The 12,796-nt window shown below is 34.1% G+C and overlaps 1 protein-coding gene across 1 annotated transcript in view; it reads right to left on the bottom strand.

Annotated features, from left to right (window-relative positions):
• Positions 1–1,578: 1,578 nt before the first annotated feature.
• Positions 1,579–12,796, bottom strand: part of LOC126884763 (KAT8 regulatory NSL complex subunit 1) — a 111,389-nt gene continuing 100,171 nt past the window's right edge. The window contains exons 4-9 of the mRNA XM_050650981.1: positions 12,071–12,214; positions 10,093–10,300; positions 7,963–8,047; positions 6,940–7,326; positions 3,768–4,078; positions 1,579–2,120 (exon numbers count right to left, since the gene is read on the bottom strand). Of these exons, the coding sequence (XP_050506938.1) occupies positions 3,797–4,078; positions 6,940–7,326; positions 7,963–8,047; positions 10,093–10,300; positions 12,071–12,214 (1,106 nt within the window). The 3' untranslated portion in view covers positions 1,579–2,120; positions 3,768–3,796. The remainder of the gene's footprint in view (positions 2,121–3,767; positions 4,079–6,939; positions 7,327–7,962; positions 8,048–10,092; positions 10,301–12,070; positions 12,215–12,796) is intronic.

Here is a 12,796-nt window from a genome sequence, read left to right as displayed (position 1 = left end):
CCCCCCTGGCGACAGGACTATTAGTAGCATACCTGTTATGTCGATTCGCTAAACTTAGACACAACTGGCTAGTGATTTTAGTAAGTATAGTCCGTCTAGTAAGTATCCGGAAAAAAGAAAGCAGAATTACAATTTTACGGTATTTATTTCTATCACTTGCAAGTATAAAATTTCATAAATAATTCATCTCATATTCTTACACAACCTCCACTAAAATCTAAACACTTAACTAAACGTCCAGGTACACCCGAAACTAGATCAAGGTCATAATTTTCGGTAATGGTGTTCCAGGCCTGTAAAATTGACCGAATCAAACCTTCTTTATCTCGTGGCGCTGCTCGTTCCACTTCAATCTTCATAAGTCCCCATATGTTTTCAATGGGGCTAAGATCTAGATTGCCAATTTTGGCAAAAAACAAAAAAATTAGCTACTAAAATCACTAGCCAGTTGTGTCCGAATTTAGCGAACCGATATAGTATTGTTAATTATAAATCTGGACGTTATCTTCAGTAAAAATAATCTATTGCCTATTAAAATATTATTGGCCCGATTCTGGAAAATTCCTTTTCGGATATTTTTATATCTCTTGATCTTCCGTTTCGAGCTTTCCGTAGCTAGATATTTAATAGGAATGCATAGAAATTTAAACTCCATCACTTGTTCTATTATCTCACCCTCCAGCTCCAATTTACATCTTATTGGATTTGCTGTTATAACCATGCATTTTGTCTTTTTGGGGAAATTAACATGTCCCGCGTACCAAAAAAAAGTTGATTAATAGCAAGCTAAAAATTTGTTAATAGTTTAACTGTGTCTAGTCGGACAAACTTTGATATACGGGAACACTGGAAGTTTTAATTGTGGGACAGTTTAAAAATTTGGAACGTCAAATTACGAAAACGTCCCATGTATTTTGTCCGACAAAACATCCAATTGATTTGTTACCCTTTCATTAAACTCTCATGCAAAAATCAGACTGCTATTACTTACCAACACGATTCCTGTTATTTGACAAGTTCTTCGTGTTCGTAGTCTGACGGTCCAAATTTTTAACCTGTTCCACAATTAAAACTTCTCCTGTTCCAGTGTCCTCATACATCAAAGTTTGTCCGACTAGACACTGTTAAGCTATTAACAAATTTTCAGCTTGCTATTAATCAACTTTTTTTCGTTACGCGGGATCCGGGTCTATGTTAAATTTTCTGGCGGTTATATTAAATTGGTGCAGCATTATTTGTAAATCATCTTCACTCTGAGAGATTAATATTGCATCAGCTGCATAGCAGGTAATTTTAAGTTGTTTTTCTACCATTTGGTATTCTTTTTAAGTTCTTACTTTTTTTTTATATATTTCATCCATGATCAGATTGAACAATAAAGGACTTGGGCAATCCCCCTGTCTTATCCCATTGCTAGCTTCAATTGGGTCAGTTAGTTCATAGGACTATGTACTATGTGACATGTAACCAATAAGAGCTTCTTCAATTTTTGGTTACACATGGACTGTCACCGATTTATCATTTTAATGTTTTATAATACGATCAAGCAGGAAAGTAAATAAGGAAGAAAAAAATGGATTAGTTGAGTTACACTTTTATTTTTTGCATCATGTAATATTAAAACATATTTGGATATAAAAATTCTCGTACCAACTAGTTAGAGTAGGTAACTAAACCCTCTTGTCAACATATTAAGCGTTTGAAAATAAATATTTTTTTCTTTTCACTTATTTTATTCATTTTTGTAATTTACAATAACATCATACAAGAAACGTTCTGGTTTATTTTATGTAAAATTACTGTAACCAAAATAACGAATACGATTAACACTATCTTTATCATACATTTCTTCTTCTTACTCTTATGAAGAGTATAATTTGTAAATTTTTAACAATTTCACAGTTAACGAAATCGAATGCAGCAGATCAAACTAAAGCCTGCTCATCAAATTTTTTGAATCAATACTAAGAAATACAATGCAGGGAACCTGCTTAAAAACATAAAAAAACAAGTACACAAAAAGTAATCGAAACTGGATTTTCACAGCTCCAACTCCGTTTCATATAGTACCAAGGAAACTTCTTATTGGAGCTATATTCTCACTTGTGTTAGACACTGTCCTGAAACAAATATTCATGTCAATAAAACAATCAAAATAAACGAAAAATCAATAGGATATAGGGAGAGAAAATATAGGCATAGGTACTTTTTACTTATATACTAATTCACATATTGTTCTGAAGCTGTTTTTTTGTGGCATCTTATACAATTTACTATTATATTAGGAAGTTAACCACAATTTAATTTAAAAATGAAATATTGACGTTTCGACGTCCTAATGACCTCCGAAGTGGAAGTCAAAACGTCAATAAATTTCATTTTGAAATTGAATTGTGGCTTACTTCCCAATAAAATAGTAAATTGTACTAATTCACATGGCTAGATTTAACCCTTTTTTGCCCAATGTATCTCATAAGATACAGTTGAGCCCATGAATCTTTACCCGTGCGTCATCATTTAAAGCATACGAAATAAGTCAATGATAAGTCGGAAATTGAAATTTACTAAACGCAACAGCAAGTCACTTAAGCGCTGGTTTCCTCGAAAGCGGCACCGACCAACTGCGACCGTAGCACTGCGATGAATTACGTCAGATTACGGTGAAAAATTCAAGGTTCTTCACTGCGATAATGGAATGTGCAAACTCAGTAAGCAGTGGCTTCCAACGCATCCTTGGAAACCACCGCTATTATTTTGTGTGGTACAGTTTTTTATGACGTCATTCATCGCAGTGTTATGGTCGCAGTTTGTCGGCACCGCTTTCGAGGAAACCAGCGCTTTACTGTCACTTGCTGTTGGTCACCATGGATAATAGTTTTATTCAATACGTGCCATGGAGCTTGCGAGTATGTTACAGAGTATTTGTGTTAGTAGCTAGTTGGGGATTGCTATCTACTGCAAGAACACCAGTATCATCTGCAAGTGTGCCGATGCGCGATAGTTGGTTGTTTCAGCTATTGTCGGAATATCTGCTGTGAATATGAGATATATGTTTTGTATGTTATGTTTTGTATTTTGATAACGATTTCCGAAGTGGAAGTCGAAACGTCAAATAAGTTGAATTTCTAACTAATATTGTAGCTTATTTTCAATTAAAATAGTAAATTTACATAAGACGCCACAAGAAAATAGTTTCAGAACAATATGAGATATAAGAGTGGGTCAAACACGCTACCCTGTGGTAGACCAGATTTAATTGGATGATGGATGGATGTTTCAAGATTAAACTTATTTTGGAAAAAGCGATTAGTGACATACAATTTGAAGACCAGGGTAGTAATTAGTAGGTAACGAGATTTTTAACTTATTGTTTAACTGTTCGATCACCCCCGTAGTACAAATATTGGCCTTATAAGATGCAGCGACCAACCATCCCTTCACTCCGCGCGGCCATACCGCTTGTATCTAGTTACCCACATACGCCAGCCAACCCCGACACCCCGAGAGGACAAGCCGAGGACGCATTCTTCATTCAACATTCAGATACATAACATATGCAATTTGTAAACTTTATTTATATATAAACTCATTAAAAGTTTTGGAATAATATTTCTTATGTATAATTAATTCATACACTCATAAATATGATTTTGAAGCTCTTTTCTTGTAACATTTTAATATTATTTACTATCTTTAATTGGAATCCGCCACAATTTATAAAATAAATGTATGGTCAACTGAAAATATTATTTTTCGTTAATACTTACTATAAAAATAACTATGTTACGGAACATCTTTATCTCCTAGAACGGTCTCTATTAAACTTTTCCATGTCGATCCATTCCGGATCGTTGGGATCTTCTTCTTCGCCGTCTCCGATCGCCGACTCCGTGGACTCGGTGTCGGGCGAATCGGGGGCTTTCTGATCCAGGTACGAGTCATAGTCCCTGCTCTCGTTTTCGGTAGAATCTTGCGATCTACTGTTGGTTTGGAACTGGTGGTCTTCGGGCATGTGTTTCAACATTTTCTCGTAGATTTCGTCGGTGAGAGGGAATGTCCGCTTGTCGTAAGGAGGAACCTGGAATTATATAAACAAAAAGTTAAAAAAAAAAGTATTTATAATATCGTCCCTGCCATTTCCAACTATCGAATGTGAAAAGTGGTACTTTTCAGGAGAGCAAAATAACTCTTTTTTAGAGACTCCTAAATCAGCGCATTGACAAATGGGAAAATTTTTATATTTTTTGTATGTAATGCTTAATCCTTGTTAGATTGATAACAAAGGGCCTAGCCGGGTAAGATCGTGAAAAGTGCCCCCAACTAAATTTAAATTTCATATAGGTCACTTTTTAGCACATATAGAGGAACTCACTTTCTGAAATTTTTAGCCCTCTAGGTGGTCACGTGACCCCCCTAGAGCCTAATTAGGCTTTTTATGTTTTTATTTTTTATCTCAGCCGCGTCAAGAGCTAGCCAAAAACTTTATTTAAAAAAGTTGTAAGTTTCAAAAAGATCTATATGAAAAAAATTTTTTAAATTTTTTGGCGGGAACTTCGAATTTTTAGAACAATTTTAAACTTTTAAATGACTCTGAAAAAAAAAACTAAGACACTCGTTTTTTACGAAAATCAATTATAATGTGTATTTTTGCACAATCTTTCACCCTGAATTTTTTCAGATTTTTAAAATTGGTGAAACGTACCTTTAAAAATAAAAAACCGTATTTTTTCGGTTTTTTTTTTCGTTTTTTGATACAATTTTATACATATTTTTCAAAAAAGGTAACACCGTCACTAGAATAGGTAAAAAAATGAAAAATAATTGGGGTTTGCTAAATAAATTTTTTTTGTAACGCCATCCATTTTCAAGATACAGGGCGTTGAAGAAAACAAAATTTTACACATTTTTTACGATTTTGCCGAAACTACTGGCAACATTGCAATAAAATTTGGCAGGTTTTAAGAGGTAGTTATTGTGAATTTTTTGACATACAAATAAGAATTTTATATTCATCATTGGCGCGCATACAGGTAATGGTCTGAACTTTTTAAAGAAAAAAAGATGGTAAGCCACTGACATATTTCAAATTAACCATCATTTTTGAATTCCTCGTTCCATTTGTGACAAAAAATCTATCTTCCCATTTTTTCATACGAAGCGCCGTTTTGTTGCAAAAAATAAAATATCTTAACGCTTCCAAAGTATTCGAATTCATTTTTATAATGGATGTACGAGTTTATGTTATAATATGTAGAAACTACTAGAAGTTCGAATGCTTTGTAAGGGTTAAAATCTTTTATTTTTTGAATAAAAATGGCGCGTCGTATGAAAAAATAAGAAGATATATTTTTTGTCACAAATTGAACGAGGAATTCAAAAACGATTGTTAATTTGAAATATGTCAGTGGCGTACTATCTTTATTCTTTAAAAAGTTCAGACCATTACCCCTATGCGCGCCAATAATGAATATCAAATCCTTAATTGTATGTCAAAACATGCACAATAACTACCTCCTCTTAAAACCCGCCAAGTTTTATTACAGTGTTGCCAGTAGTTTCAGCAAAATCGTAAAAAATGTGTAAAATTTTGTTTTCTTCAACGCCCTGTATCTTGAAAATGGATGGCGTTACAAAAAAATTTTATAAAGCAAACCCCAATTATTTTTCAGTTTTTTACCTATTCTAGTGACGGTGTTACCTTTTTTGAAAAATATGTATAAAATTGTATCAAAAAACGAAAAAAAAAACCGAAAAAATGCGGTTTTTTATTTTTAAAGGTACGTTTCACCAATTTTAAAAATCTGAAAAAATTCAGGGTGAAAGATTGTGCAAAAATACACGTTATAATTGATTTTCGTAAAAACGAGTGTCTTAGTTTTTTTTTTCAGAGTTATTTAAAAGTTTAAAATTGTTCTAAAAATTCGAATTTCCCGCCAAAAAATAAAAAAAAATTTTCATATAGATCTTTTTGAAACTTACAACTTATTTAAATAAAGTTTTTGGTTAGCTCCTGATGCGGCTGAGATAAAAAATAAAAACATAAAAAGCCTAATTAGGCTTAGGGGGTCACGTGACCAACTAAGGGGCTAAAAATTTCAGAAAGTGAGTTCCTCTATATGTGCTAAAAAGTGGCCTATATGGAATTTAAATCGAGTTGGGGGCAATTTTCACCATCTTACCCGGCTAGGCCCTTTGAATTGCTTATCATTTTTTTTCCAAAAAATCACATTCGTTACTTTGCTTTTTGTATTATTCAAAGATTTGTTTTGGTCCGATGATTCAAAGTAGCGAATGTATAATTATAATAGCGAATAACTGTATAATCAAATACTGAAAATCCGTTAAAATGAAATCATAAACTGCCTCACAAGAATTTATTGGAAGCGATACTGAAACAAATTCGCACAAATTGTAAATACGTGCATTTTGTTTTTCTCAGCAGTGTAGCATTTTCGACAGTTTACAGATTATAATTAATGAATAACTGTTATAAATTACAACACAAACTAACGAATGTGATACATTCGAGGGTTATACAAATATACTTTTAGTTATATTTATACAAAACAAAAGTATCGAATACACCATTTTCGTCAGTTTGCAGTCAACCAAATGGAATATGTTCATATTCGATAGTTTAAACAGCATATTTCCGGTGCTCCTAATCAAGAGACAATACAACAACGAGAATCTGCCATAAGATGTATCACGATATCACGTGTAATGCGAGGAGAAGGTATCCAATATGAAAAACCCGATTTTTCACACTCAATATTTGATAGTTGGAAATGGTAGGGACGATGTGGTGGGTGTCGACGCCGAACTCTAGGGTTTTTTCAAGGATCTGCCTCACTGTAAATATCTGGTCCCTTGTTGATTTATTATGACTTGCTACATAATTACTGAAATAAAATAAAATAGGAGTAATATTGAACTTACCTCTACTATATCAGGCGTAGTGGCGCGCGAATCGTCTTTCATCTCCCTCTCCTTCCCGCCCATTCCGAACCTCGACTGGGACATCGTCCTCCTCCTCACAACGGCGGCGGAAGGAAGGTGAGGTAGGGACTGACTTTCGTCAGTTCCCGCGGCGGACAGGGGCGTCGCAGGAGGTGAAGTCATAGGGGAATCGTGATGATCGGGATTGTGAGGCGACATCGGATCGGGGGTGTTTCCGCCGCTCGATTCGGCCCTGCTGTCGGTCCTGCGATTCGAGCGCGGTCTGGACCCTAGCGGGAATTTCAGGTAACTAGCGAAGCGTTTCTTCTCCTCGTATTCGGAACGGTCGTGACGGGCAGTTACGGTTTCCTCTTTGAGATCTTCTTCCTGTTAAGACACGTATAAGGATTTCTATTAAAAATATTTAAAATAATGATTGGGGAAAAGTATGTACTGCATTGCTGTATTGTGTAAATTTTTAACTATAGTAAGTACTATAGTATTGGTATAATAGAGGCGATAGTAATGTTTAAGCGACCAGAAGTAACGAAACAAGAAAGCAAAATCTTTGAAAAAAAAACACTCAATATACTGAACAAAATATCACACGACAATGGACTACCAGTCCACCTACAAGTTGCGAAGTGATATAAGAAAGATAGAGATAATAAAAAAACATGAAACAAAAAATAAATAATAGACAAAAATGCTGAAATATAAACAAACACGCCAGAAATAGTAAAAGAAGGTTTAGTAGCTTTCAAAAATATTTGTGTGTAGTGTAGTGTGTATAGATGTAAAATCTGACAAATCACTAACCATATGCTGAAAGATTTTTAGTAAATATCAACTGGAATAACGAGAAATAAAACAAAAGCTACATGAAACAACTACATACAATGTACAATAAACAATGAAAGACCGATGGACGCTATCCAGACAGGGAAAAACACAAACGGGTATTCGGAAAGCACTGAAAGACCAAAGACAAAGAGGTTAGTATATGTTAAAATAATTACTTACATCAGTATCTTGGTCATTTTCTTTCACAGCGCCATTATTTTTGGTTTCAAACTGATTACCATAATCAGGATCTATTATTCTCCATCTAAAAAAAATATTTGTTGGAATTTTATCTATATGCATATTTTATTAAAAGTTAGGAACTGCTGAACTCTTTTGAATAGATACTCACTGAATGAACTTTTATATTATAAGAAAGATATTATAAAACCTCTGATCGCATATCCGCCAATTTTTATCATAATTATGTCTGTCTGGAATGTAAACAGAATCCTTATAGTGAGATAATCTCAGTGTATTATCCGCCAACTTTTGTTATATTGACACATAACAAAGTGGGATATTTAAACTGAAGAGCTAAAAGTTTTGGCCAATAGATAACTCAAACAGCAATGTGATAATATGTTGTATGTTGATTATTCCAATACTTCTTAGTCAATTTTTGTTTTTCCAGGATAATAATATAGAGCAGCAACATTTTTTTACATTTTTTGGCCGACAAGCTAAGTATAAAAACACTCATGAATGAACCTTTTAACAGATTTAAATCACACAGGTACAAGTCTGGACTATAAGTAGGATATTATAAAGTCATTTAACATTTTAGTGCATATTAGCCAATTTTTGCAGTGATTCCCTTTTACTCTTCTCATGTTATCCACAGGTGTTCGTTAAAAGTAATTTTTTTTGTTTCTACATGTAGGATTTAATTTTATTCAAATAGAAGCATTAATAACTCTAATTCCCACATAAATTTTAAACTAACTACATGGACCCGCACGAAAAACGGGCACCCCAAAAAATGGGTCATTTTGATGTCTCGTATCTCCTAAACCTGTTGTAAGATTTAAGTAATTTTTTTCAACATGTTATAGCCTTATTCTTTAGCAATATCGCTGTAATAATATTGTTGCTAGACAGGTCAATTTTCATTGTATACCGGGTGTACCAATCAAACTGGGTTTTTTCTCAATTTTCACAACACCCTGTGGAATATTTTAGCCTTTATAAAATATTGAAATTAAAACCCAACTATAGCCCCAGGTTTTCTTAAGATTCTGTTTTTTTATTTATTCGCTTATGTTGGATAATAAAAAAGTTAGAGACTTTAACAACTAGCCATGTTCTTAATCAATACAGGGTGTTTTTAAATAACTGCGACAAACTTTAAGGAGTAATTCTGCATGAAAAAATAAAGACCGTTTGCTTGATAAACCTATGTCCGCAAATGCTTCGTTTCCGAGATAGGGGATGTTGAATTTTTTCTTACAAACTAACGATTTATTTATTGCTCTAAAACCGGTTGAGATATGCAAATGAAATTTGGTAGGCTTTAAGAGGTAGTTATTGCGAATTTTTGACATACAATTAAAAATTTTATATTCACCATTGGCGTGCATGCGGATAATACAACTGGGTAATATGACCCGTATGCACGCCAATGGTGAATATAAATTCTTAACTGTATGTCAAAAAATGCGAAATAACTACCTCTTAACACCTACCAAATTTCATTTGCATATCTCAACTGGTTTTAGAGCAATAAATAAATCGTCAGTTTGTAAGACAAAATTCAACATCCCATATCTCGGAAACGAAGCATTTGCGAACATAGGTTTATCAAGCAAACGGTCATTATTTTTTCATGCAGAATTACCCCTTAAAGTTTGTCGCACTTATTTAGAAACACCCTGTATTGATAAATAACATGGCTAGTTGTTAAAGTCCCTAACATTTTTATTATCCAACATAAGCGACTAAATAAAAAAAAAGAGAATGTTAAGTAAGAAAACCTGGGGCTATAGTTGGGTTTTAATCTCAATATTTTATAAAGGCTAGAATATTCCACAGGGTGTTGTGAAAATTGAGAAAAAACCCAGTTTGATTGGTACACCCGGTATACAATACAAATTGACCTGTCTAGCAACAATATTATTACAGCGATATTGCTAAAGAATAAGACTATAACATATTGAAAAAAATACTTTAAACGGACAAAGGTTTGGGAGATACGAGACATCAAAAATGACCCATTTTTTGGGGTGTCCGTTTTTCGTGCCAGTGAGTGTATATTAGAAAGTTTTTTGAGACTCGAAATCAACCAGGAAGGTTTTAAGTGCTGGTACTTACTTTGGAGTTAAAATTTCTTTGTACTGTAACTTTTCCACTCGCGTAGATGCAGCCACACTGTACGGTATGACGATATTGTCGATATCGTACGACTGGAACCGATTGCTACTTCTCTTAGTATTGTTATTGTACCCTGAAATGGAGTGCATATGCAGCAGAGGTGATGAACTCGGAGAGTCTCCAGGTATTCCTTGGTTGCTGTTGTTATCTACAAAAATATAAGAGAGTTAGTAATTTCAATAAAGACAGTAACAACAGAAATAAGGGCCACGATAGAAATAGCAAGAAATGCGTTCGTAAAAAAGGAAACAGTTCTCTGTAACCAAGACTTTAGATTATAACTGAGAGTAAGAGCTTTGAGATGCTACGTGCTTTCTATATTGCAATATGGACTTGAAAGCTGGACATAAGAAAGAGCACATAAATAAGCTACAGTCATTTGAAATATGGTGTTACAGAAGGATGCTTAGAATATAATGGACATAGAAGAAAACGAACACGGAAGTATTGCGAGAAATGGGCAAAGAATTCGAAATAATAAACACAATAAAAATAAGGAAGTTACAATATCTGGGACACGTAATAGTCCAAGGGGCAGCGCTGAAAAATCTCTTTGAATTTACTAAAGCTAAATTTTTCACAGTTGATTACTGTGATTGTGTAGAGAAACATACTGCGGTCGGTCAAGCGAACCGTAGAACAGGTGGTACTGAGAGGGTATCAAAGTTGCTTTCCTCCCAAGGTAATTAAATCCATTTACTAAGGCTGAAAATCAGTACACACATTCCAAATTAAATATAAATAAAAGTTATTATAGTCGGTCAGCTGTATGACGGGACAGAGCCGGTCGGACGGCCCCGGTGAATGTACAGGGTTATTCAATATATTTTGACCCCCTTGTAAACTGGTAAACTGCTTTATTTACAGACTTGTAAAATACAAAAGTTATTCGATTTTTAAATTATGATTTTTTGACATATATATCGTACTAGTGACGTCATCCATTTGGGCGTGATGACGTAATCGACTATTTTTTTTAAATGGGAATAGGGGCCGAGTGCTAGCTCATTTGGAAGGTTATTCAATTCCCTAATCAGTAATATAAACATTAACATGATTAATTATACAGGGTGTCCAAAATTTTTTTTAAATTAAATTAATTGCTTAATTAATAATTCAAAAACTTTTTTGGACACCCTGTATAAATAATGATCTTAATGTTTATAGTACTGTATAGAGAATTGAATAACATTTAAAATGAGCTAGCACAAGACCCCTATTCTCATTTTAAAAAATAGTCGATTACGTTATCACGCCCAGATGAATGACGTCACTAGTACGATATATATGTCAAAAAATCATAATTAAAAAATCGAATACCTTTTGTATTTTACATTTTTTTCTATTTCTGTAAATAAAGCAGTTTACAAGGGGGTCAAAATATAGTGAATAACCCTGTACATTCATTGGGGCCGACCAACCGGCTCTGTCCAGTCATACAGCTGACCGACTATAATAACTTTTATTTATATTCAATTTAGAATGTGTGTACTGATTTTCAGCCTTAGTAAATGGATTTAATTACCTTCGTTGGAAAGCACCCTCTCAGTAACCCCTGTTGTACGTTTCGCTTGACCGACCGCAGTATGTTTCTCTACACAATCACAGTAATCAACTGTGAAAAATTTAGCTGTAGTAAATTCAAAGAGATTTTTCAGCGCTGCCTCTCCGTCTATAATGAGAGGACAGCGATATGAAATGATAAAACTGATAATACAGGGAAAGATAAGAGAAGGAAGGAGTACATGAAGAAGGAGAGTGTCATAGCAATGGTTGAAGAATTTAAAGCACTGGTTAAATGCAGTTCTGTGGATCTCTTCAGAGCAGCGGTAGATGGAGTAAAGATAGTGAGGATGATAACCAACCTCCGATTAGGAGACGTCACTTAAAGAAGAAGTAATTTCAATTAAGTACGTACCTAAGGATTCGATTTCTTCATCTGCAGCTGAATCTGTCGGGAAGGCAGACGACTGGGACGATATGTCCGTCAGGTGACGCTTGCGATAAACGCGATTCACGCTAGGCCTTCCGGGCTTCCGTCCTCTTATTTTATTTCTTATTTCTGAAAAATCAAGATGATAAAGTCGAGCTCAAGTTTACAAGGTGATTAAGAATCTACTGCTTTTAAGAAAAGCAGAAGATAGAAACGAATTTGCAATGATTATAGCCAACCTTCATTTAGTCTAGGCGCCAGAGGGGTCACCGTGTCCTTTTCAATTCTGATGGAAAAGCTCAACGGATTCTTATGGATTTTTGGCTGCTGATTACGAATTTCGAGGGTGGATTTCGATCCGAGTGGTCAAAAAATTGTTATAAACAATTTAATTGTTTATAAGGCTCTGGCTCATAAACTAAAAGATATAAGAAAAAATGTTTCAAACAAAATTTGTTCCTTAATAAAAAACGAAGAGAAAAACGTTTACTAAACTTAAATCTAACAATTAGAACTCAAGATATTGTAAAATTAGTGCACAATGAAATTGCAAAATAAGTATTTTTCGAAACTTTATCGCTCGTAACTCGACTTCTACGCATGCAAATGGGCTTTGAGGGTATCATTTTAAAGCTTAATTAATATGCTTCCAAACAAAGTTTGTTAAATCACTTTATCTTCCTTTGTTTTAAAGTTATACCCGTTTGAAGT

The sequence above is a fragment of the Diabrotica virgifera genome, chromosome 5, assembly GCF_917563875.1.
Source record: "Diabrotica virgifera virgifera chromosome 5, PGI_DIABVI_V3a".
Classification (NCBI taxonomy): Eukaryota; Metazoa; Arthropoda; class Insecta; order Coleoptera; family Chrysomelidae; genus Diabrotica; species Diabrotica virgifera.
This window is presented reverse-complemented; position numbering and strand designations above follow the sequence as displayed.